This window comes from Populus alba, chromosome 10, assembly GCF_005239225.2.
Source record: "Populus alba chromosome 10, ASM523922v2, whole genome shotgun sequence".
NCBI lineage: Eukaryota > Viridiplantae > Streptophyta > Magnoliopsida > Malpighiales > Salicaceae > Populus > Populus alba.
The window spans coordinates 21,316,300-21,342,412 of NC_133293.1; the positions used below are offsets into that span (position 1 = coordinate 21,316,300).

Genomic DNA, 26,113 nt, shown 5'->3' on the forward strand with positions numbered 1-26,113 from the left:
TGTAGATTGGATTTTTTTTAGGATGAGACGAGGCAAGATTTTAGCTTTAGCTGATAACCGAAAATGAGCTTCTAGAAAAATAGGAATTTTACTTTAATGATCAAGCAATCATATGGATGCAAAGATAATTATGGAGAAAGGATGACGCACTCCCTTTATACAAGTCAGTTCATTGGCAGTTCAAGTGCGGCAAGATATAAACACTTGAGTTGAGCCCTGGAGGTGAAAGGTAACTCTGCCAATATATGTCATGATACGGAAAGGCTGCTTTCTTTTTTCGCAAAATGGCAGACTGGTGAGTAGAAAACCACAGGGATGTATTGTCGAACGCATGGATAAGGTCTTCTTCTATTATTTAAGATTAAGCCTCGCCATCTGCCATGTGACTTCTGATCTAGCTGCCTCTGGAGAGAGACTTGATCTGGAATATGTTCTGAACTTATTATTTGTGGAACTACCTAACTTGTTTTTCAATCTCTCGGCTTCCTTCTTCAAGGTCTTATGTTGAGCTGCAGCAAAATGGATGGAAGCATAAAGTTATGTGCTACGAAAACTTAAGCAGGTTTTTCATTTTGAAAGAACTTTATAATCCTCACAAGGTTGTATTTGGGATGAATCAATGTATCAGAGAGGTGAAAAACTCACCATCCACGATTAATTTTTCCTGCCGCAGTCTGGCCACCTGCTGCTTTAATGTGTTGTTTTCCAGGGACAAGGCAGCACGTTTCTGAAGCATTGAAGCAACCTTGAACGCCAACTCTGACTCCAAAGTCTGCAAAGTGTTATACAGCCACGAAGTTTTTGATTTGCTGAACAAGAAAGTCTTAACAAAATGAAAACTATAAAATTGAAAATGTTTTGCTGATAGTATGCATTGCCATCTGAGAATCAAAGATGAAAACAGACCCAAGAATTACATTTTCTTGATTCTCAGAACTAAAAAAAAACAGGAAGAATGAAAGAAATCAGATTGTGTAAGCATTTTAATCATAGACAATCTATTTTATATTCTTAAAACAGTTTAAGTACTTTGAATTAACAAATGGTGGGTATGCTGAGTATATGGATACCCATTTGTAAACATTATCTGACACTTTAAACATCTCATTGACCTAAGTGATGCACTGCATGGAGGATAACATCGCTGTTTGCTATCTCTGAAAAGAGAACAGAGATTAAAGAGGGACAAAATCTCATCTCTCAGAGGAATTACCTGCAGAACATTAACAGTTCTTTCGAGTTCAGCAATATACTGGAGTTTGCGAACTCTTGAGCGCTGCCCAGATTGCCTATAAAGAAAGCCATCAAAACCAGTTAGATTGTCTCCGTATGTTGCTAAACAATAATGAGAAAAGATGCATCAGAAAATATGAAGTTTCAAATTGAAAAAGTTGATTGGAAGTGAGGATTTCCCAACTTTCATCCTAAGTACGACATAATTGCAAATATCACCAAGCTGTATGTACAATGGTAGGCTTTCCATTATATCCTTCTCATTAAAACCTAGGTGTTCACCTACAGGCTAGAGTCATAATGTTCCCTCTGCAAGCATGTAGTAAAAAGGAGCACGTTTCTCAGGGACAGTAAGACAGAATAACGAGGGTTGTCCTCAGGTGGGAAATCTAACAGCTGTGCTTCAGCCAAAGTTTGTCTAGGGACATACATTTGTAAAGAAGGAATATTAGTGTGGGACAGCTCTAACCAAAGGAGGTCAACTTGGAAGACCATAGTGGTTTATGGCGTATCTCTTAACAGAAGTTTAAATATTACTCTGGATCAATACACTCGACAGAATCTCTTACACCCACAAGACAACTGTTCACAAACATGATCAAGGCAAGCTTCAGAGAACCTTTTCAACCTCTGACTATGAAGAGGGATAAAGATCTCGGATATAAAGGGGATGATGCATCACAATCTGCAAGGTAACAGAACTACAAAATACTTTAGCTAGCAAAGTTGAGACTTGGGTGCTAAAGCTTGGCCCAATCCTTTCAAGTATAGGTGAAGATTGATTCAGATTCCAGATTGATTAAAATAAATGTTAGAAGTAAGATGGACATTAACATAAAACTGACAATCATCGCCAACATATCAGGGTCCTGCAGATAACCATAATAAGTTTACAAGAAATAATGCCTAAAAAAGCTGAGAAACAGCCAAAACTAAAAAAATATGAGAAACAGAACAAAAATATATAATTATAGCCTCTGGGACTGCTTAGAAATTGATGTGATACGAAGAGTAACTACAGTTATCTTGAATACAGAATTAGCAAGCAATCAAACAAGAGAGTTTCAGATTCTAACCGCTTCACAGTGCTCGTCTCGCCATTGAGCTCCCCGGCCAAACCACATGCATTCCCCATTGAATCCAAGGGAGCATTCCCCCAAATGCACAAGCTGCCGTCTACATACTGCATAGGATTCTGAAACGCATACTCCGATAGTGCTGAAGCTATGGCATTCTCAGAAAAGGTCACATTCCCTCTTCGCCTAGGAGAATTAGGACCATACATAGAAGCTGACTCCAGCCCACTACAAGTTTCACCCCCACCTGAAGCAGCTTCATTATTATTAGGACTCAATCCCGAAAATGAATCCACAATACCTTCCAAGAGGGTGACTGAATCACTGGCTGACCGGCGAAGACAAGTCCCCCTGGAATCTGCATCTTCATCACTTAACAAATCATCAAGCCATGCCAGCTTCTCCCCCGAAATTGAACCTTGGGAGGGAGACCTATGGTGTTGTGGGTAGGAGTCATGAATTGGTCGAGAAACCACGTGCTTCTGAAATGGGCAGCGAGGAGGAAGAAGAGATTGCCTTGACATGGTGAAAAACACTAACAGGGTTTGTTCAAGCTTCAATTTTCACAGATATCCTATTCTTAGGCTGCTGTAGGTGCCTCTTATGGAAAGAAAACAACACAACATGTTCCTCCATTCAGCAACTTTAGTGTCATGTCTCTTAAAGCATCCTAACCTACCTTAATGGTAGAAAACTTTACAATAAGAAAAGGATTTATAGAACTTCTAAAAGGAATCTTTAAAAAACAGAGAAAGAAGAGACATGCAGGATCAAAGATCAGCCAAAAAGCAAAGTGCTTTGCTATACAAATTTCAAATAAAATTCCCACGAGAACCAAAAAGCTAAATTCTTCGTTTTCTACCCATTCATTGTTCAAAACAACCACCAAACTTTTATTGCCAAACGCCAGCCCATTGCCATAATAATAACAGAAAGAAATAAATGGTGAGTATCAATGGCTTACAACGAAAGGAGACTTATAACTTACAATACAGATTCCCTTTAATGAGAAATCAACAGTAAATGCCATTAAATGATTTCATTACCTTCACCATTGAATACAGGATTTGACTACAAATGTTTGTTTCCTTTCCTTTTCTTTTCTTTTCTTTTCTTTTCTTTTCTTCTCTTTTTTCGTCTCATATCACCCTCAAATAATCAAAATCCTTGTAGACAGTTAAGAATTTTCCTTTCAACATGTCATCCAAAACGATAAGAAACATAAGACCCATCACTGCATTTCTCTATTTCACTCACAGTCTAGGGAACCAAACACAAGGCTAGGAAAAACCCATAACCATAAATAATCAGTCTACTGGAATTAAAAGTTTCTTGAAAAAAAAAAAAAAAAAAAACAATACAACAGTGGAGTAAAAAGATTCAAACTTTACTAAATCAAAACACAGAAAATATAATGATAAAAAAAAACAAGCTAACACAAAAAAAAAAATCAATAGGGAAAATTAAAACCCAGAAACAAAATCAAAATTTCAAAAGAAAATGAAAGAAATAACAAAGAAGCCACAAAGTTTGCAACTTGGGATCACCTTTTGTACTAGCTGTTAAAAATTTCTTCACCAGCACAGACGGAAACAGAGTGAAAGGTGAAGGAACAGTCAGGCAGGTAAGGAACCCTCAATAAAAATCTTGCCAAAAACAAAAAAGGCAAGAACCTACCCTACACTACACTACAGTACACAAGAGGAGTAGCTCTACTGCTTCCCTCAGTCCCATTTGCTGCTCTTTGTGGGATACAGCAAGATGGGAGAGTACGGACTGTGGGTCCTCTGCTTTGGTTGGTCATGTCAGCCCTTCACTTTTCTTTTATAGCATTTACTTCTAACTATTTTTTACTTAAAAAATAGAATTAATATTTTTCTTTTTTTACATAACAGCATTGAAATTATTTAAATATAAAAACAACCACACTCTTATTTACTAAAACAAAATATATAAATGTTTATAACATTATTACTTTATTTGAATTTATTTTTAAGACAAAGATAATAATGAATATGAGAGCAAGACAAAATTATATACCAGAGTAATAAACAGTATTATAAAATCTAGATTGAACCAGTAAATTTATCTAAAACCTAGATTGGTTAGTTTAAATAAAAAAAAAATTAGTTTAGCTTAACTTTGTCAAAAACTTAGAAATTGATTTGAGAGAGGTTAAAATCTGTTATTTTAAAAAAATTAAAATAATAATATTTTAATTTTTTAAAAAATAAATTAACTAAATATTTTCAATTCTCAATCTAAATCTTATTTAAAATTCATCTTGTAATCGGGTTTAAATAATTTTGCTAAAAAGATATAAAAAAAAGCATGGGTAGTCACGTATAACAAGATTTACCCTGTTAAGAAGTACAGGTCAAACAAATATCAATAAAAATTAAATATTTTTATTTAAAATTAATATTTTTTATATCGTTTAAATATACTGATATTAAAAATAATTTTTTAAAAAATAAAAATATATACTATCTTTATATATTAATGAGTTAAAAATATTTTAAAAATAAATTGCTATTATATTCTCAATCACTAGTTGATGGAGTTAGGTTAAAAATAAAAATAAAAATATATTTTTGTTTTTTTTTATGTTCAATAAATTAAACTATAAGCTGTGAAATCCAATTGGAAAATAAATATACCGTTGGTATATGAAGAATAAATAAAAAATATAATCTAGCTAGAACATATTTTTTTAAATGGTATTTATATAAGAATTATAAAGATTCACGTGCACTAGGAATTCAACATGCGTAAATAAAAAACAATAAAACGTTTTATGTCATGGGTGTGCGTATATGTCACTATTGATTTTTTTATTTAAAGTGTAGTAGAATTTTTAGAATTATTTTTGTTAGGAAGAATAATAAATATATTTTAAAAAAATACTTTCGAATTAACATCAAATTTTAATCAGCCATCGAAAATATTTTTTATGTCATGTTTTTACCCCATTTGACCGTGGTTTAACGTGACTGGTAGGTAACCGAATCCATTTCTCACCTTGCGACGCACGTGGAAAATCTTATGTTGCCGTCACTGACACTGCTTGAGACAGATCGCCGAGGAACTGCTCCTCGCCACAGGGAATCCTAGGCAAGAAGGAGAAGAATATCAATGCTGCTTTAAGTAAATTTTTTAATTTTTCACTAACTTTAATAAATGGCGAGTTTAGAAGAATTCTGTTTTTTCAATTACTATTTAATAGGGCAGTGATAATTATTTTTTAAGGTGTTATTTATTTAAAAATATATTAAAATAATATTTATTAAAAATTTTTAATATCGTTATATTAAAACAATTTAAAAATATAATTTGAAAGAAAAACAATCTAAATTTTTTTAAAAAACACAATGTTACCACAAAAATAAACATAAATTTTATTTTTTTCACTTTTAATTATATTTTTTTATTATTAAAAATAAATTTTAAAAAATAAAAAATATTATTTAAATATATAATTTTTAAAAAATATTTTAAAAAAAATAACAGGAACACGGTGTCATCAAATTATCGTTGAATTTGTGACGTTGGTGATCATGATCTCTCACTTGTTACGAGGTAACAAGAAAGTAGTTATGTCTTGTTGTTGAATAAAGAGTGTGTTGCTTGGTGAGTGAGATAAGACAACTTGTCAAGTTGATGTGATTATTTTGTTACTTAATGCAAAATTATGCTTAAAGGATTGTTTATTTCTAAGACTTCCATGTTTTTTGGCAATCAACTCCAAACGACAAGAACATTATCATGGACATGGAGTCAACAAGACATCAAATTATTTAGCATCTAGCAAGATATTTATGGGGGTGTTTAGGATTATAATAGTGATGATGGTTTGAAATATATTTTTATTTAAAAATTTATAAAAAAATTAAAAAATATAAAAAAATTATTTTAAATAAAAAAACTTCAAATTTAAAGGAACGTCATTTATATCGCATTTCCAAATATATCTTAGACATGAATCCACGGTACGATGGGATTTTAATTTTTTCTAAAATGTGTATTTTTTAAAAAAAGAAAAACAAGGTATAAATTAATTATACAAAAAAAAAACTAAAAAAAACAACAATTGAAAAAATAAGACTGAAAATCAAAACAAAAATGAATAAACTAGAGAGCTAGAAAATATTTTTGATTGGAGGGTCTCATAAAAAAGAAAAATAAACGTAATAGATAAATTAAAAAAATAAAATGAACTATGACCAAATTATATATAAAAAAACAACGCATCATGAAACTAAATTGAACAATGAAATTAAAAGCATAATTTTTTTTTATAAAAGGACTAGAAAAAAAATTTAAATATAAAAAAGAATAAAAACTAAAGTTGAGATATTAATAATAAAAAGGACTAGCATGTATTTTTCAGGATAAAAAAAGAGGAAGAAAAAAAAAAGGGTTGACTAAAGACAAATCACCCCACCATCATCGACATGCATCGCACATGGAAAAAAAGGTCATGATAATGTATCTAATAATATGGTGTAAGGATATTTTACGCAACTAATAGATACTGCGTATGCTAATAACTTTTTAAAATTAAATAGTATTTAATTGATTTTTAAAAAATATAAATATCTTTGATTACACCCACCGCAATTACAAAAAAATATCTAAATAAAAAGACAAAAGGTCCCAATCCTACTGTTTAGTTTTTTTAATCAAAAGTTATTGTTGCTAATTTACTGTACATAAATAACTACGAAGATAATTATGCCCCTCTTCGTGATTGTTAAAAAAAAAATACAATTTTTTAATGACTAATACGTCACATGAAGTGATAAAAATACCCTAAGAATAAAGATGAGTGGTTTTTTTCCGCAAGGACAAAACTGTTATTTTACTATTATATAAAATAGTTAACCGGGGATTAGTGCACAGTGTTTCTGCCTTCATTTTAGTTTTTCTTACATGCCAAAGAGTACAGTAACCAGAAAGAAATTCATTAACATAGCTGGAAATTCATCGGCATTTAGCAAGGGACTTCGTCCAGAGCGACAAATAATGGCTTGATGCCTTCTTGACTCTTAAAACTTTGCGCTAACTTGGTCCAAATCTAGAATATTAAAAGAAACTAAAAGGGCTCAAGGAGCTTTGTGGAAGGGAGTCCCAGTTTTCATGGAGGATGCCAAGATAACATCATTTTTTGGGAATGAATGGCCATTACAGGATCAAAGCCGAGGACGGAACCAAAACCCATCAATTTATAGTAAACATCAAGAACAAGATCATCAAGCCTGGGTTCTGAGACCACTGAATCTGTAGTGCCATTGTTTTGTTTTCTAGCTCGTCTCTCTTTCGTCACACTACGAAAAAGTAACTCCAGACTCATGATCTCTTACGTACCATGTCGATGGTTTTCAGCAATTTAATACTCGAACAAGTGACAAGCTTTAACCCACACGAAAACAAGAGGCTAAACACAATTTTTGTTTCAGAACAGTTGATAACATCAGGCCCCAGCCTTGCCCATCCAGACTCGCAGCAGAATGAGAGGGGCTTCATTTCTCAGCCATGGCCGTGAGCATGCAATAACTTCCACACAGAGTTTGTTCTTACATTTGTTTGAAACTGTGTTTGATTACATTTTAAAAATATTCTTGATTTGAAAATTATAATCCATAAAGAGAAGGTATAGCTGGAAGGAACAACGGGAGATCTCGAATTTTTTTTCTATAGGAAAAAGAAAGGCATTTGGCCTTTGATCCACTCTTTATGCTCTAAAGTCTCACCCCGCCTTCACTTTTGTACTTCAAATATACAAAAGCAAACGTGTTATACTATATTATATACAACAAGACATTATGATTCAACTTTCTATACAAACAACATTGAAAAATACTTAACCGAAATCACACCGGGCTGGGTCTTATTCCCTCCCCACCAACACAATTCTTTCTCCTCCTCTCTACACCCCACTTGCAAATGTCCAAGAAAGTCCAAAGATTCCTTTAATCAATCTGCGAAAAAATATTTTCAGAAACAAGATCACGTGAGCACTAGCATGATACACCGAAGAATTTTACATTAAATCAATAGTCAACGAGACCATAACGCAGTGAGCTCTTGAGTCAATGGTTTTGTTTTGTCCTAATTCACACATGTTAGAGCTGCACTGCACACTGCAAGTGACCGTGCCGACAAGGTCGTGTCATGGCTCAAGACACGGCCTCAGGGAAATGTAAACACAAGACCGTTTTCCCCACGGAACCAAAAGGTCAAAAAAAAGGGATCCCTCGAAAGAAAAAAGGAAGAGCTGTTCTGCAATATCTAAAATGGAGATTTTGGCATTCGCAAACATCTTGAACAACTTCATTTACAACAACAACGTTGTATGAAAACAAAGCATTCAAGTTCTGAATACATTCAGATTTTAAAATTTTCCCTGCTCAGATTTTAGATGGAACATTCACAACAAAAAACATGCTGGCGTTAAAACAGAGTTTGAACACATTGTTTCCAGAAAGAAGAGACGGATAATGACAGCACAAAGGACATGTCCTGTCTCCTGTATCATCTTGAAAGAACATAAATTCATTTCAAAACTATCCCATAAACATTTCCTTAATCACACAAGTTTCTGTCTTGTCTTTCCTATCACAAGATATTAACCAAACACAACCCAACCTAAGCTTGCTTCAACCTTCACGTAATTACACCATAGTTTAGGTGCTAAATCGGCCTTCTTTGTCCTAGAGAATTTAAATCTGCCTTGAATACCAACGGAAAGAAAAATTAAAACTGACCAAAAGTCGTCATTTCATTACAGGACCGTAAGGAAAATATGCCCTCTAAACTATCCTAAACCTAAATTAAGACCCCCACAAATTAAATGTGTAATCAATTCTCTTCGTGAACTAGCACTCTTCAACCATAATCCTTCTCTCTTTGCATTAACTATAATGATTCATTATTATAGGCTTAATTGCACATTGGTCAGCACCTGCATCAAAATTGCTAACCAATACTATAACGTGTCTCTGGTGGAATCAACACCTCTCTAAAGCTCTAAATAAATAAATAAAAACACCAAAAAAATTAATTTAAAGTAAAAAAATCTAAAATTTTAATTAAAAAACAGGTTAAAATTCACTCCCAAATACCTCTAAGATGCATTTCATAAGCTAATGACTAAAACAATAGTATTCTATAATCCCAAAAAAAAAAAAAAAAAACTTTCTGTAACCAACACGTCAATAATCAATTTGTTCCAAAAAATAAACAAAAGATATAATTGCATTCTAATTTTCAATTAGTGGGGAAATTAAGGTAACAAATCACATTTTCTAGTATAATAAAAAACCAAAAAAAAAGAAGTTAACCTAAACCTGAACTTAGGGCATGTGTATTTTTTACATTTCAAAATATTTTTAAAAAACATTAATTTTATATTTTTTCAAATTAATTTTTTTAGTATTCTTAAATTAAAAAACATAATTTTTTCAAATATTTTTTCAAATATTTTTTTTGAAAAACAACAACTCTAACAAATGCCACACAGGCTCACCTAAAGTGCTTTTTCCAACTCAAAAGCAATTCCCACCCCACTTTCAATGGTATGACCAAAAACAACTACAATTCTAGCCAAAGTCTAAAAGCAGAAAAGAATACAATACCCATAGCATGTGATGATGTCGTAGCTAAAGTGATCAATAATTCTATACTGCTTTACTTTACTTTACCTTTGCTCACATGTTTTCAATCCTTGAAAATCACATCATCTGCCATTTCCATCAATGGTTGCAAGCAATCAGGAGCAAATTTCCGGGCAAAAAAATAAGAAAAACTTGAGTTGGACTGCCTCAATCCATGCACCAGATTTGGCGAAACCTCTTCTGCTTGATACAAATGCGGGTGCCCATCAAAGCAGTCAGTCCAATTAACATTTGTTAATGTGTAGTGACTGCACCCTCTTGGATTCTTCATTGATAAAAGTGTAGGAAAGTAGTGCTCTTCTGGGTAACAAGACTCTGTATTCAAGCAAGGCAGCTTAAATTTCCTCCATAACTTTCTATCCTTGAGTACAAGCAAAGCATGCCTTTTTGCCAGCAAAAAAAACTGAGACCCAACTCTAAATTTCTCATATGGGATTTCAGGCAGCATAATGTTTTCCCCTCTAGCATTGTATCTATCAGGCAAGTTCGGATCTTCGGAGAGAATCTCGATGAAGCTTTGATGACGAGATTGAGTAGTGAAAGTTTTCAAAATGTAGTGGCCGAAAAGGGTATCGTACATGTATTGAAATGAATGGAGAGGGACACAGTGTTGAGAAACAAGAGCAAAATAAAGGTTGAAAGGATCATCAAGAATGGCTCTGGCAAGAAGCCTTTTTTCTGCTAAGATTAGAGAAGGAGAGCCCCTTTCTGTTTTCTTGCCAGGAATGAACCGATTCTTGAAAATCCCATCTGGGTTTGAGACTTGACTAAATGGATCAGCGTGTACATAGATGTTGTAAAGATTGTTGTAGCCTTCGAAGAAACGTTCCCACAAAGGAGCAAAAGAGAGATCAGAGTTTGTAAGGAAAAGAAAGGCAATTTTAGGAGTGGGATTGTTGGTGGCTAGGGGGGAGATGGTTTTACAAGACTTGAGGGCTTTCTTGAAGAGAGGAGGATCATCAAGTTCGTAAGAAAGAGCGTTTTGAAGAGGAACAAGGATTTGAGGGGTGAAGAGGTAGATGAGGGAAAAGGAAAGCAAGAGTGAAAAGGAGTAGAGAATCGGAGAAGACAACATGGTATGTTTTTGTGTGTGATTTAGTTTCCAGAGTGGTTAACAGGGATTGTGTCTGTGTTTTTGCTGTCCTTTAGTCTTGCTTGAAAACATTGAAGACGGTAGAAGATGGGGTTAAAGCCTTCGAGTCTTGAAGTCTTGAGAGGAGGAAACAAAGATAAGGCTAAAAATATGTCGAAAGTCAAAAAAAGAAACAAATGGGAAGGGATTAGGGCAGGTGTTCGTTGCTTTAAGTGGATTGGTTGAGCGCTGGCATCATGATTTCATGAAGTGTACTAAAACACAAGAGTAGAAAAGAGTCCATCTGGACAGCAAGAGAAGAAGGGACAGGAGATGAGGAAGATGCTAGATATTCATCAAAGTAGAGATTTTTTTTAGGGTTGATGGAGGAAAGGAAGGAGAGAAAGGGAAAGCGAGGAATGAGGGTTTTGGGACACGGTGCCCGGGGGCCAGTGAAAGAGATGGGAAAGCTGTATAGCAGGGACTGCTCCACTCTTTTAAAATGCGAAGACATTAAAGGAGGACATGGATCCTGTGGAGTCATTTCTTGGGGAAGTGTTCCTTTTCTTTTAAATGGAGAGTTTTATATATGAGAAAAGGTCGTCCCAAGATTCCCTTGTTCGAGGGACTGAGGGAGGCTCTGCCATCATCGCCAAACATGTTGAATGGACTGGACCATCGCAGCTAGACGACGGGCTTGAAACAACAGTCCATTTCAAACTCCCGAAGGAGACAGTGTCCTCAACAATGGGTGTGAAGTTGTGAATGGAAGTGCGTGCTTTGAAGGGAGAATTAAAAGGATAAGGGAAAGGAAGGCAGGACATTTGCCGAAAGTGACGACAGATTGGAAGAAAAATGGGGCCCTGAAAAGGCAATGAAGAGATCACGATTGAGAAAGTTTATTAATAGCATGAAAAAATATTTATTGTCTGCAGATAATTTAAAAATGATAAATGAAATATATATATAAAAAATCAATATCCTTAAAGTAATTATAATGTTTTTTGGTTGAATGGGTAAAAGAGGCACTGCACCGCTCAAGTGTGCAGTATAATCTAAATTTTTTGGGCTTGTGTTTTATAAAAATTTAATTTTTATATGTTAAAAATAATTTTCTTGTAAGAGTTTTGAATTATTTTGATCCGTTGATTTTAAAAATAATTTTTAAAAAATAAAAAAAATATTATTTTAATATATTTTGACATGAAAAATATTTTAAAAAATAACTGTAGCTACACTCCCGTGTGTTTGTTTTTTAGATAATTTTTATGGTTGTAGTGTTAAAAAAACAAGTATAAAAAAGTGTACTTAGGTGTAGTTAGTTAGATTTAAATACGTATTTTATAAAAATTATGGTTGAGGTTTATGTGTAGTAAAAAACACGTATAAACTATTTGGTAGTTGTGTGGTTGCGATTAATTTTCAAAGTATTTTTTACTTAAAAATATATTAAAATAATATATTTTTATTTTTTAAAAACTATTTTTGATATCAGCGCATCAACATGATCTAAAAATACTAAAAAAATATATTAATTTGAAGTAAAGAAAAAAATAAAAAATTATCAAATTTTTTCAAAAGTGTTTTTGAAACATAAAAACAAATAGTATTATACGAAACTCAGTTAAAAAATTATGCAAAAACTGTTTCATAAAAATTGCGTTTCAAACTCAATTTTTTTAGTGGATCCCATAAGATAAAACACAATTTTTATGGTTATCAAACATCTTACTGTATTTTTTTGCACCGCAATTGCAAATATCTCCCCAACTACAGTGTTTTTCAAAAATTATCTAGGCTTTGTTTGTTTGCAGGAAAGTTGTTTCATTTTGGAAAGTCAATTCCGAGGAAAGTGAATTCCTTAAAAGTGAATTTCAGAAAAGTATTTTTTGATGTTTGGCAGTGTTATGAAAAATAAACTAGAAAACACTTTCCAGTGTTTGGTTATGTTATGGAAAATGAACTGAAAAATAATTTATTAATGAATTAATTTTTTTTCAAGTTTATCTAATATATATAAAATATTTAATCACTTACAATAAAAAAAAAAGAAATCTAAAAAGTATAATGATGAATTTTTTTTATTATATCCTATATTCACACATAGTTTATTTTATAAAATATAACTATATAGGTCATATCATATTATAGAGAAATAAGCTTGTGAAATAATTTTTACGTAAAACCTATTAATATATTTTTTTCAATTTTAAAAGCTTAAAATAAGTTTTTTTTTCATATGAAGAAAGCCAAATTAGTTTATGGTAAGAGTTATATATTTGGGGGTTTTTTTTGTATGAAGAGTTTTTTAAAAGATAAATTCATACAAAAATATTTTTATGGGTTTTTTGGATAAATATTTTTTTTTACGGGTAAAGGAAATTATCTCTTTAATATATATCAAATAAACATCAAGAAATAAATATAAATATCTAACATCAAACATAATCATGCATAAATATTAAGTTTCGATGTCATATACATACAAATTAATTCAAATTACAAACATATTATAGAAGGATATGGTAGGTGTTTGATTGAAGCTTTCTTTCCGCTTGCCGCTTGCATATTATATAAGAATCTCTAATTACTGCCATGAAGCGGGACAATCGCTAAGAAAACAACCCCGCCGCCCCTCATTTTCTTCTCTTGTGATACTTATGAGATTGTGTCATCAAATTTGTGACATGAAGCAGTATTCAAAGAAATATGGTGTCCAGTGACTCATAGACTTGGAAGGTTTTCTATAAGCTATTTGCAACTACAAGAATTTAATTTCCTTACACTAAATTGCTTGTGAGATAAGGAGATTCTGACATACGCCCCTCGTGGTTTCTCCCTAGCATCCCGGGGTTGAAAATTTAGAAGAGGCTAATTTTCAACATGAAAGCCTCTGTTACAACGACCAACCAGGGATGGAAAATCACGTTGATCAAATGGTAGGTGATAATGATAACTGTGCCGAGGAAGGAACCCTGATAAGTGCCAAAATCTGGAACTTAATCCGGCAAACATAGAACTTGATACACCTGCAGAATTCAGACTAAAACATAGCCAATTGACCCTGTTTACCCCTACCCATCCTGTTATAAATGTCTTTCACCAATTTTGGCTTTGATTTGACCACTTCTTGGTGGGAGGCTAGCATTTCCTTTCTCCCCTGGGGTGCGATTTGTGTTCATTTTGGGCTAGTCACTGGAGAAGAAGAAAGGAGAAACACGGGCAAGGTATGGTACTACAGGCTGGGGTCTTTATATCCTGGAGATCGAGAGCTTGAGTATAAAGCCACGCTCTCTCTTCTCATACCAAAACCTAGAAAGAATGATGTTGGCCTTGAATTCTATGGATAGAAGGGTTGAAAAAGTGTGGTGGAGCATAAATGTGGCGATGGGATGAAAAGTTATTGATTCATATGAGATTATCACACACACATTAAACAAGTAAGATCCGAGATCCTATACAAAACAAGACATGGAATTGTTCTGATTTTTTCCCAAAAATTAACAAGCTCACAAAATTTCACAATTACAATTAAAAATCCAAATAAAGAATAGGAAAAAAAAAGACAGATAATATAAATATTTGAGGAAATAATTACCTGAAGATGATCCTTTGTTCCAACAATGAGAAATGAGAAAAGGAGACAGCCAAGCAAATTTTTTGAAGAGATCAATTGTAAAATTTTGTAATAAGAGAGAAGGAAAGATTTGTTTCCGTAAATAAAAAAGAAAAGGAAAGTGTTTTCCAAGAATAAAAAGGAGAAAACACTTTCTTGATATTAAAGTTAACATTTTTCTTTAACCAGAATCTAATTTCTTTTCACTAACTTTTCATGTATTTGCCAAACATGAGAAACTGAGGAAAATAGTTTTCAGAAAAGTGAATTCCGGAAACAAACGGGCCTTAGTTCTTTTTAATAATTAACCAAACATAAAAATCCTTTTTTTTTACTGGAAAGCCCAGAGATGCTTTATCACAGGGCCTAGTGCGGGCCTCAACATTTTTGTACAGTGGGCTAATTTTAAGGAACCCATCAATTCATCAGCCTCCACTCTTCCACAGAAACCAACTGTAACCTTTGCAAATGTTGTCTCTGGCAGGGTTCTGTAAGGGTTTTGCTATCTCCCTCTCTCCCTCCCTATCTCTCACCGCAAAACAAGGCAACATCTTTGCTTATTCAACAGTTAACCCCAATACACGTCAATTAAGCTAGCTTTCTTTTTTCTATCTTTTTCTTTGAAAGATGTTATTTTGACTTCTATTTTCAAGATTTTTTGTATCAATGACTTGTATTTTCCACGTGGGTGTCGTCGGTAAAGCTTATTTTTTGTAGAAAGCATGTAAAGAATGTTACTTTGGTTAGATTCTTCACAGTTTCAGCCCTGGCTCCATTGAATCCTCACTTTGTCAAGCTCTGTCACAGAAGAGCAAACAGTAAAAACCCATCACCAAAACCACTTAACTACTAGCCATTCCTTCGAGGTAGACAGAGTCAAGGCTGTTGAAGCTTTGAACAGTTTGAGAAAAAAAACCCTTCGCTGCTTTTTCATTGTTCAAGGAGTTACAAGAAAGAGGGTTTTATTATAATGTTTATACACAAGTTTCCATTGTTAGAATCTTGTGTCGTCGGGGTATGGATAGGAAATTCGATTCTGTATTGCTGGAGCTTATTAGGAAAGGGAGAGGTTTGGATTTTGAAATTGTGGATTTTTTTCTGAGCTCTGGTTGACGGGGTTGAGAGTGAGTGTTGAAATCTTCTCGTTCGAGCGTCGGATGCATTGGTTAAGGTTTATGTTAAGGTTGGGATGTTTGACGAGGCTATTGATGTTCATTTTCAAAATAGTAAGGTCCGTGGATTCGTTCCACGGATATGGTCATGTTACTTTTTCATGAACCTGTTGATTGAGTGTAGGAGAGTGGAGATGGTTGTCGCCACTTATCAGCATTTACAGAGCATTAATTCGAGCCCAAATGATTATACATATACCCTTGCTATCGAGGCATTTTGTGGGAGAGGCAGTTCGGAGGAAGCGGTTGATGTCTTTATTTCACATGCTCGACTTTGCTTTATTTGGCACGCTTGAGCTTGTGCTCTGTTCATTATGTTTCAGCCCCTCTAGTTTTATTTGGCACGCGTTTTTCTCTGAAATTTTGCGGGATGTGGCATGTGCAAATGATGTGCAGGTTGGATTTTCACTTAGTGTGGTAATTGTTCTAGTTTGAGGTGTTTGAAATTTTTTGACCTTTGTTTATGCATGTTATAGGCCCGTGGATGAATTTGTCATTTTGCTATATATTTTCAAGTGAATCAGGTTGTTGTAAAATCTGTCTGTGGTTTAAGCTAAGAAGAACTTGTAATGAGCGATTGTACATGAAATATGTTGAAAAGGGGAATGGGAAAGCTTCGAAGTCAGGTTTTGTTGCTGCCATTTATACAAAAAGACCCTGACATTAATACAAAAATCAGCTCCTGGATTCGTTTTAATTTTTTTTTTTGGATGAAGTAAGAATTTGTTTCTTCTTAACCTTATTTAAATTTTATTTTGTTTAAGCAAACTTTAAGAACATAAGAGATCTTTTTTGTTTCATGATTTGTTGTAGAGCAAAAACTGAAATAGAACTTTAAATGGGACAGTATTTATGATAAGTACCGTGTTTTGGAGTTATATTCGTATTGAATAGTTTTCCTTGTGTTTTGCTGTAGCTCTAAACCATTTGTGATCATGGTTCATCAAACCTGGATAGGCACGTCTTGCCTGCTCTGATTTTTGCCAGCCAATCGGTGCCCTTTTAATTTCTAGTCCATTAAAAACTTAATCCCACTGGTGCTTGTGAAATGCACTGAGATATTGGCTTCAATTTGATGAAAGCCACACAAACCCAAAACTTATATGATTATTCTACAAGGTCAAGGTGTGTCTTGACTCTTGGCTGCTCAGCTCTTTTGCACGGCTATACGGGCCTTGCTTAGTTATCCAGTTCATCATGTGAAGTCTAGACCATACAAACATAATAGTGTTTGGTTTTGAGGGAAGAGGGGACAAGTAAGAGGAAGTGAAGAGACAACAATGTAATTTTCCGTTGGTGTGGTGTTGAATGTAGAATGTTATTTGTGTTCTGTGAATATATGGGAAGCACCACATAGTTTACATGGAGTCAAATTTTGATTGTTGTGATTCTGGTGTTTCATATGTTCTTGTTATGAAGAGAATGGATCACATCATCGAACTACTTATGTTTAATGTTTACTGGAAAGCAGATCCGGGGTTGCAGCACAACCATTGTTTTATGTTCCCTGGTCAGTACCCTAGCTGAACTTAACAATATTGTTGTTGTGCTTTGGCAATTCTTCATCTTTTCTGAATTGTTCTTTTTAAATGTAGATGCAACATAAACAGATGGCGCCTGATCCTGGATATGCTTATTTGAGGTTAATCCTACCAAGGATACCTCTAGCATCTTCTCAGTGGCTGGTGTTCTTTTGTCAAGGTTTCTGATATTATTTGAGTTCTCACTTTCACTGCAATGTAGTTTAAAAAGTTCATGAATTTGCTGGTGTGAATTGTAGTTGCCTTGCGTGGATGTTAAACATCATGCAACCTAGCACAAAAGATTTGGTAGGCAACATCCTCCATTTCCTCCAAATTTATATATAATCAACGAAAATGTTTCATACATCATGGATCTTCTGAGACATTTGTGTAACAAGGACATTGCATATCCAGAATAAGTCACCAGCTGTTGATTGTAATCGCAGGCTGTTCAGGAATATTTTCATAAAAGGTAGTGGTATCAATATCAACATGAATGATCTCCATGTATATTGAAGGCCAACCAAATTGCCATTTAGTTCGACAAGATCCTTTCTTATTGCTCCTGTTGTTAACTTCCTTTTTCTCATGTAAAGTGAAAAATAAGGCAGAAGAAACTTGATTCTTTTACACCCTTTGAAAACTGAATTGTAAAGGCAATGACAAAATTCAAGAAACCTGTGTGCATCACGATCAATCAAATGATGGTGCATTTCTGGGGAGAATATGGCTTGGTTTGCTCGTGTTCCATGTCTTTGTGCAAGGCAAAGTACTGTGGATGTGCTGTATATAGATGGAAGGCTTGAACTTTTCACTTGGACATTGTATTAACACTTATCTGAAATTTACCCCTTGACTGGATGTTGTTCAATCATTTTGTTTATCCATCACCGAGCTAGAATCCTTCCAGCAGCAGGGGTGGAACTAGGTCTAGGGTTAATGGTGCCATGACACCCCTCGAACTTTGAGAAAGTTTATATTTTAGTCCTTAAATTTTGAATTTTCTTCAACTAGACCCTTAAAATGAAGACTTGTTTCCTCGGAAGTGAAGAAAAAAAATCACGTGCTAGCTCTATAATCTTTCACTTTCATATTGACACCTTCACGTTTAGAGTTCTAATTCTGCCTTTGACCACCGGTAGCCAAAATGATTTTCTTCGTTCCCATCCTTATACGTAGTCTGAAAGTCAGGAGGTAGTAGTTTAAAGTATTTTTATTAAAAAATATATTAAAATATTTTTTTTTTTTTAAAATTTTATTTTTAATGTAAACATATCAAAACAATCTAAAAATATATATAAAAAATTATTTTACAGAAAAAACAAAAATTTTTAAATTTTTTAAAAACTACAGTTTATATCAAGTTACCCCAGGCTATTAAGAAAGACTGACTAAAGCTTGGATTTTTGAATCTCAGTTAGCATGAATTCACATCAGTTATTGTTATCCTGAATTACTTCCTGTAGTGGGGAAAATTTGCTCATAATGAATTCACAAATTTTTTTAATTTCAACAGAATTTGATGAAAATTGTTAGAGTGCTAAAAGAGTAATTACCAATACTTACAGCGGAGAGATTTAGTTAGACGATGGAATAAAATATACATTGTGAACTATATATAAAAAAATATTTTATTTATGTTTAAAATTATTTTTTAATTTTTTTTTCTCATTCCTGTTTCTCTCTCTTCCCTGTGCTTATATGAGTGTGAGTAAAAATATTTGTTTTTTAACTCAACTCATTTTTGAAAGTGCTTTTCAAGGTTTTTTCTTACATATAAAAACATCAAATTATTAGTTTTATATGCTTTTGATAATTTTAATGTGGTTATATTAATATTAAAAGAATATTTTAATATATTTTTAATTAAAAAATATCTTTAACATATTACAATATCAATAAATATCCTAAATCACTCGTCTTTAATTATGGAAATAAACATATTAATCCGGTCCGGCTTAGCAGGTCGACCTGCGATCAAGGGCTAGAATAGGGCGGGATGAAGAAAAAATTGGCGGGTTGACTTGACAAAACCCGATTGCAATTCGTTGATTTTTTTTAACTAAAATAACATTGTTTTGATTTTTTTTTAAAAAAAATTGATTCAAACAACTCGATTAAAATCTGAAACCTGAGTCTTGGATCACGCCGATCATCAAGCCGGGTCTAAAAACTATAAAAAAAAGTGATTGAAGTGCAAACAATCGTGTTGTTTCGAACGAAGTTCGATGCATGCATTATTAAAAGCTTTCCAGGAGTGATGAATTTTCAAATTTATTTTTATTAAAGAATCACACATGTATTGTTCCTTTAAATGGAAATCTGCATGTACAATGCATGTGTTTAATCAACTAGACAAAAAAAAAAACTTGAAAAATCTATTCTACCTTAAGAAAAAACTTTTCTTAGTTTTAATCAACTTTCATAAATAAAATATTTATCTCATAAAAAAACTTCTTCTCTCTCATTATTTCCTTCTCATGAATTCATTTATATATTCCAATTTTGAGCCATCATAGGAGGCCCTTAACAAGGTCAAGGTCAATGCGAGAACAAAACATCGAAGAAGACCACTAAAAGGATCCTTACCTCCCGTTTCCCACACTTTACCAAGAAACACCCACCACATTTGATTACTTGTTTTTCCCCCCCTTTTCTTTTTAATTTCAATCCTTTATAAAAATATATTTTCTAGGTGGCAATCATCACAAGATATGGACCAAATCAATGGCCCAGATTCACCCTAGAACCCAAAAGGCCTTCAAGAGAATTCTAGATCCTTCTATTTCCACCCCTAAAACCCCAAAACCAAAAATAGGAATTTCTCTAATAAAAATAAAATCTGCCCACCATCTAGCCCTCCAAACAATCAAATCTCCACCGTCCATTCCTTCTTTCCTTTAAGTACACAGATCTGAATTCTCTTCAATCCCTCTCTCTGTCTCGCCGTCTGTCTTGTGGCTCTCCGTGACCCTATAATCTAACCCTCTGTACGTTAATTTTTGTTGGAAGAGTTTGAATCTTTATAGTCCTTAGAGTCTCTTGATCTTGATTTTGCATCTGGGTCTTTTTTATCTCGTAAATATCAAATCTTTATGGTGTTTTTAGCTTCTTGACCTTGATTTTACATCTGGGTACTCTTTAGTTTTCTAAAATACTTGATCTTTTCATTAGATTGTTGATCGTGATTTTAATTCTGGGCACTTGTTATTTCTTCAAAAAAAAAGTTCAGATTTTCATTTTTATTTTATGATTATTGATCTTGAAGGGTTTTGTTTGTGCAGGATTTAAATTGATATAAAAAATGTTTGGGAGAGCACCAAAGAAAAGCGACAATACCAAGTACTATGAGATTCTTGGAGTCTCAAAGAGTGCTTCACAAGATGATTTAAAAAAGGCTTACAGGAAAGCAGCTATCAAGAACCATCCTGATAAGGGTGGTGATCCTGAAAAGGTTTATCTTTTAATCTTGATGAATTATCTGTTTAAATGGCATGTGTTGATTTTGACTTGATGATTTATGTGGGTGGTTTTTGTTCTGTTGATTTGAGTTTTAATTTGGACAAATTGATAACAGATCTGCTCTGCTTTAGTGGGTCATTATGATTGTAAATAATGCTTCTGTAAGTATAGGTTCTAGTTTGTTTTATGGTCTATTGCTCTTGGGCTTGTAAACACCTGATAGTGGCCCTGTTTGATTTATAGTTAATAGCTTAGATAACATGGAGTAGGAATTTGTTTTCCGCATCAAAAAATAAAAAAAAATTGGTGTATAATATGTCATAAACTTTTCTACTTAAAGAATGAGACTTGTATAGTGAAATTCTCGTGAAGCAAAAACAAGTCATGCATATAAGGGAGTGCTGTTATTTGCTTTTTCTTCGAAGTCATTGTAATTGGAGGTTTTTTTTTTTAATATATGTACGGGGTTTCTGTGTGCCTTGCAGTTCAAGGAGTTGGCCCAAGCATACGAGGTTCTGAGTGACCCAGAGAAACGCGAGATATATGATCAATATGGAGAGGATGCCCTCAAGGAAGGAATGGGCGGCAGCGGCGGTGGCGGCGCCCATGATCCATTTGATATCTTTCAATCCTTCTTTGGCGGTGGCAATCCATTTGGTGGTAAGTTTTCTGACCACTAAATATTTTGGTTTATCAGAGCATGCCACTTTTTGATCACATTGACATAAACAAATTCTATTATTCAGGAGGTGGTAGCAGCAGAGGCCGAAGGCAAAGGAGGGGCGAGGATGTGATCCACCCTCTTAAAGTATCCTTGGAAGATATTTACAATGGCACATCCAAGAAGCTGTCTCTTTCACGCAATGTAATCTGCTCCAAGTGCAAGGGGTTAGTGTCTACTGAAAACTGTGCTGCATCTTGTGGCATGCTGATTTTTTATTTTATTAATTAATTTATTTGCAACTGACTGGTTATTTCATTTGAAATTATGCAGTAAAGGTTCCAAGTCTGGTGCATCATTGAAATGTTCTGGTTGCCAAGGTTCTGGAATGAAGGTCTCTATAAGACACCTTGGTCCCTCTATGATCCAGCAAATGCAGCATCCTTGCAATGATTGTAAGGGCACTGGTGAGGCAATTAACGACAAGGACCGTTGCCCTCAATGCAAGGGTGAGAAGGTGGTCCAAGAGAAAAAAGTTTTGGAAGTCGTTGTTGAGAAGGGCATGCAAAATTCACAGAGGATTACTTTCCCTGGAGAGGCTGATGAAGCTGTAATTTGAACTGGATGCTTTTTTTGAGCTTGGCATTTTGATTTTTATCTTTTAATAGCGTTCTCATTTGTTTGTGTTGTTATTTGCAGCCCGACACCGTTACAGGGGACATTGTTTTTGTTCTACAACAAAAGGAGCACCCTAAGTTTAAGAGAAAGGGTGATGACCTATTTGTCGAGCACACCCTCTCTCTTGCAGAGGCACTCTGTGGCTTCCAGTTCATTTTGACCCATTTGGATGGAAGGCAGCTCCTGATAAAATCTCAACCTGGGGAAGTAGTCAAACCTGGTGAGTGCCATGATACTTTCATGTTCTTCTCTTTGTTGTTAGCACTAGACTTCTCAATCGAGAAGTGATTGATTGACTATTTTTGAGCTTTACTGATTTTTTTTTTTCCTAGCACAAGACAGTTCTTTTGTTCAAAATGTTACATCCCTTTTTTTTTCGTGTTCTTGCATCGAAGTCTTTCTAACTTAGTATTTGGATTTTCTGTGTGTCAAGATCCTGGGTATTTGTGTGGATTATTTAATTAGGGAACTGTACTGGCTAAAGAGTGCTGCAGGGATATTTCTATTTTTATTATTCATTTTTAAATTTTAAGATCGTAGTTGTTGTGTGGTCTGGTTCGATCACAAGGTAGTGGTTTTCACAAGTTAATGATTTTTTCCCTCAAGAAGTTGCTTAAGGTGGCAGGCAATTCTTAATAGCTGGTAATTTATGGTTCTCCTATCTGTCCCAGATCAATTCAAAGCTATAAATGATGAAGGAATGCCAATGTACCAAAGGCCATTCATGAGGGGGAAACTGTACATTCACTTCACTGTTGATTTCCCAGACTCCCTGTCCCTTGATCAGTGCAAGGCCTTGGAGACTGTGCTTCCTCCACGAACCTCAGCTGAGCTTACTGACATGGAGCTCGATGAATGTGAGGAAACTACTTTACATGATGTGAACATTGAGGAGGAGATGAGGAGGAAGCAACAACAACAGGCCCAAGAAGCATATGATGAAGATGATGATATGCATGGCGGCGGCGGCCAGAGGGTGCAATGTGCTCAGCAATAATCAGTGAGCAGGGGATGATTGTGATCGAAGAGAGCTGAATGGGATCAAGATGAACTGATGTGGGTTTGACGATTATTTAAGTAATAAGATTCTCAACATTGTGATAGGAGATAGACTTCTAGTTTCTTGTATGGAGATTTCACCTATGTTTGCAGACTCTGGCAATTACTTAGTATTTGAACTTTCGAGAGATCTCCAAGAACAGCACCTTGATGTTTCTATCTGTGCAACTCTTACTTGAATTTTGGATTTATAGTTTGCTATATAGCTGCTTCTTTCTGGATCGGGCCTGAATGTCACTTTGAAGTCATGGTGAGGACTAGTCATGGTGACCCTGGTGGGAAACCTTGTTGCCCCTATAGAATGTTTCCTTTGGTCTGGGCTTTTGCGACTGGGCATTGTTCATGTTAGTATTGTGAAGCTGTTGCATGCAACATCCTGATTGAAACTACTGCTTTAAAGCCCGAGGGTCTGAGCCGATAATTTTGAGCCCATATTCCAGAATCTGACCATCTTTTATGATTACTTGCAATTAACTCGGAAATGCAAGAAGAACCTCAAATTTCTAGAAAAATGGCTGAAATTATTGCGCTTACAAGAGGCTACATTCAAGTCAATATCACCGTCTCTGTTTGTCAAATAAAAAATGCTTGTATTTGGAGCCCACCTTGAAACTACCAAACAATGTGAAAACTACCAAAAGAAAAACTACCTGGTGATTCGAAAGAAAATCATACAATGTTGCAGGAAAGTGACACACGTTGAAAATTCAGGCAAAAACTCCTCCATATGTAAACTACCAAACATTCTCCAGGTAGCAACTCCCAAGAATTGTCATATGTGTACATACATAATTTGATCAGAAGAGAACGGGCAGAATGCTTCGGGACCCCGCAGGTACTGTTTGCGAACAAGTTCTATCCAAGCAAGGTAGAGCTGATGAGTTCTAAATAAGGTAGAACAAGTTCTATCCAAGCAAGTTTTATTGTACCGTTTGCTTTTTTATTTATTTAAAAAAACATTAAAATAATATATTTTTTTTTTTAACATGAAGAGAATAAAAATACTAAAAAAATTTAAAAAACTCGACGACAAACAATCCCTTATTTATTTATTTGCAATGAAAGCTGAAACTGTCACAAACAAGTTGAGGGTTTTTGTTTCGTGCCAATCTTTTATAGTAGTATAAAGGATCAAGAACACTGAAATAATTTTTCACGCGAGAAAACTTTTTACCTGCTAGCACAACAGAGTTTTAATTCTAGCATGTTAAATTAAATATTATTCATTTGTATTATTAATTTTTAGTTAATTGTTTTTGTGCAAAAACAACAGAAAATAATCATAATAATTAAACTATGGGCTAGCAACGTTGCTGTTTTTCTTTTTCTTTTTCCATGTAAAGACAAGTTTGTCTCAAGTTACGTGGGTTTTACTGCACAGCTAGTCAAATTATATTAGTTTAAAATTATTTTTTTAGTTGTGCTTCTTTCAAAAATATTTTTTTCACCACATTGATGTGTATAGATATATACAGATTCGTGTGCATCGAGATTAAATCTACTTCCTTCAAGTAACCATTTATATTCATGAAAATTATGCAACATGCCCTTAATTAACTAATAGAGGCCAATCCTTTTGAGTTGACAATTCATCGAGTATTAGAATACAAGCAAGTTGCATTGTTTTTTCTAACGAGATGATGATTTGAGGCTCCAATCGTTCTCTCTTGTGCTCCATCATGTCTATCTTCCTTGCTTGAAATTTGAAAAACTATGCTTCCTGCTGCCTCCAAGCCACTGCATACAGCTGCAAACAACTCCAAGTCAATCCATTAAACAAATCTTTAATCTCTTCATGTATCTCTTTCAAGCCCTCACTTCCTTCCATTCCTCTTCAAGACAAAAGCACTTCCAGCTAACCCTGTAAGTTTTTCAAGAAGATGAATAGCAGTAGTCCTATAGAGTCATCCACACCAAGATTTGGAGGGTTTGCTCTCACTTTTGGGATATCAATGGGTTTACTTTCGGCAATAGCAATTGCTATTCTTGCTTATCATTTTTGCACCAGGAAACCATTGCCTGCAGGCCATTCTAATCATGATGGTTCCTTGTCCATAGATGGTCAAGACTCGGTCGTTATAGAAGTAGGCCTGGACGAAGCCACTCTCAATACCTATCCAAAGCTGCTTTATTCTGAAGCAAAGGAAGAGCTTGAAAAGGGTGATGATTCGGTAGCTGCTTCCTGTTGCTCGATTTGCTTGGCAGACTATAAAGATAGTGACTTGCTGCGGCTGTTGCCTGACTGTGATCATCTTTTCCATGCACAGTGCATTGATCCATGGTTGAAGTTGCATACTACTTGCCCAATGTGTCGAAACTCGCCTGTACGAATCCCAAGCAATGTCACCGAAACAGCTTCCAGGGAACCCCGGAGGGTGTTCGTTGATCCATGGTTTGTACAGTTTATGCACTGAAAGTACTTTTTACTCAAATCTGTGATGATTGTAGAGCTTTTGTTAGCATCCTTGTAATTTCACGAAGTTTTGTAGCTAATTACAGCTCTATATTTTAACTGAGATGATTTCTATCTTAATGTTGTAGAAAACATAAGCCATTGTCAACCAGTTACTGCTCTTTGTTCAGTTGAGATTAGACAATCACACGATTGAAATTTGTTATTCTGACTATCTGGCATGCTGTCCTCAATATTATACATTTAATTTTCAACCAATTACTGCCCTTTTTAGATGAATGATATTGACCCAGTCAAATGACAAGTAGCTCTTCCAAGTTCTATTCGTTGAGCAAGTGCACCTTGCCCATGTTCTTGTCACCTGCCTTTTCTCTGCTGCCACTCTCTTTGCAAGATGTGTATATTTGGTAATTGACAATACCAAAGTTGTTGAATCACATGAGCATTGAGGAGAGTTTCTATCCACTCCTCC

The 26,113-nt window shown here is 34.4% G+C and overlaps 4 protein-coding genes across 6 annotated transcripts; 2 read left to right on the forward strand and 2 right to left on the reverse strand.

The window, feature by feature from the left end:
• Positions 1-64: 64 nt before the first annotated feature.
• LOC118060111 (uncharacterized protein At4g06598) lies at positions 65-4,099 on the reverse strand. Of its 3 annotated transcripts, none has more exons than XM_035073257.2 (5): positions 3,857-4,099; positions 2,310-2,984; positions 1,214-1,289; positions 646-772; positions 65-509 (listed from the first exon to the last, which is right to left on the reverse strand). In XM_035073257.2, exons 2-5 carry the CDS (start codon positions 2,831-2,833, stop codon positions 352-354), a joined length of 885 nt encoding a protein of 294 aa, XP_034929148.1. In that variant the 5' UTR covers positions 2,834-2,984; positions 3,857-4,099; the 3' UTR covers positions 65-351. The 3 variants fall into 3 exon arrangements, with proteins under 3 accessions (XP_034929148.1, XP_034929147.1, XP_073268149.1); XM_035073256.2 differs by having other exon boundaries at positions 2,310-2,988; XM_073412048.1 differs by having other exon boundaries at positions 2,310-4,099.
• A 3,870-nt stretch (positions 4,100-7,969) lies between these two features.
• LOC118060114 (glycosyltransferase BC10) lies at positions 7,970-11,818 on the reverse strand. The gene is made up of 2 exons (XM_035073261.2): positions 10,013-11,818; positions 7,970-8,290 (listed from the first exon to the last, which is right to left on the reverse strand). Exon 1 carries the CDS (start codon positions 11,058-11,060, stop codon positions 10,029-10,031), a length of 1,032 nt encoding a protein of 343 aa, XP_034929152.1. The 5' UTR covers positions 11,061-11,818; the 3' UTR covers positions 7,970-8,290; positions 10,013-10,028.
• An 8,382-nt stretch (positions 11,819-20,200) lies between these two features.
• On the forward strand, positions 20,201-23,429 carry LOC118060115 (dnaJ protein homolog). The gene is made up of 7 exons (XM_035073262.2): positions 20,201-20,358; positions 20,653-20,822; positions 21,316-21,490; positions 21,577-21,718; positions 21,825-22,101; positions 22,191-22,389; positions 22,841-23,429. Exons 2-7 carry the CDS (start codon positions 20,673-20,675, stop codon positions 23,164-23,166), a joined length of 1,269 nt encoding a protein of 422 aa, XP_034929153.1. The 5' UTR covers positions 20,201-20,358; positions 20,653-20,672; the 3' UTR covers positions 23,167-23,429.
• A 1,679-nt stretch (positions 23,430-25,108) lies between these two features.
• On the forward strand, positions 25,109-25,642 carry LOC118060116 (putative RING-H2 finger protein ATL71). Its single transcript, XM_035073263.2, has one exon. It carries the CDS (start codon positions 25,109-25,111, stop codon positions 25,640-25,642), a length of 534 nt encoding a protein of 177 aa, XP_034929154.1.
• Positions 25,643-26,113: the final 471 nt, after the last annotated feature.

Bases quoted from the DNA above. Each gene is read 5' to 3' on its own strand.
- LOC118060116 (XM_035073263.2), top strand. From the start codon at position 25,109: ATGAATAGCAGTAGTCCTATAGAGTCATCCACACCAAGATTTGGAGGG.
- LOC118060111 (XM_035073257.2), bottom strand. From the start codon at position 2,833: ATGTCAAGGCAATCTCTTCTTCCTCCTCGCTGCCCATTTCAGAAGCAC. The intron at 773-1,213 runs GTAATTCCTCTG...AACACTTTGCAG, and splicing joins GAACTGTTAATGTTCTGCAG to ACTTTGGAGTCAGAGTTGGC. The intron at 510-645 runs GTGAGTTTTTCA...ATTTTGCTGCAG, and splicing joins GGAAAAATTAATCGTGGATG to CTCAACATAAGACCTTGAAG.
- LOC118060115 (XM_035073262.2), top strand. From the start codon at position 20,673: ATGTTTGGGAGAGCACCAAAGAAAAGCGACAATACCAAGTACTATGAG. The intron at 22,102-22,190 runs GTAATTTGAACT...TGTTATTTGCAG, and splicing joins CTGGAGAGGCTGATGAAGCT to CCCGACACCGTTACAGGGGA. The intron at 22,390-22,840 runs GTGAGTGCCATG...TATCTGTCCCAG, and splicing joins TGGGGAAGTAGTCAAACCTG to ATCAATTCAAAGCTATAAAT.
- LOC118060114 (XM_035073261.2), bottom strand. From the start codon at position 11,060: ATGTTGTCTTCTCCGATTCTCTACTCCTTTTCACTCTTGCTTTCCTTT.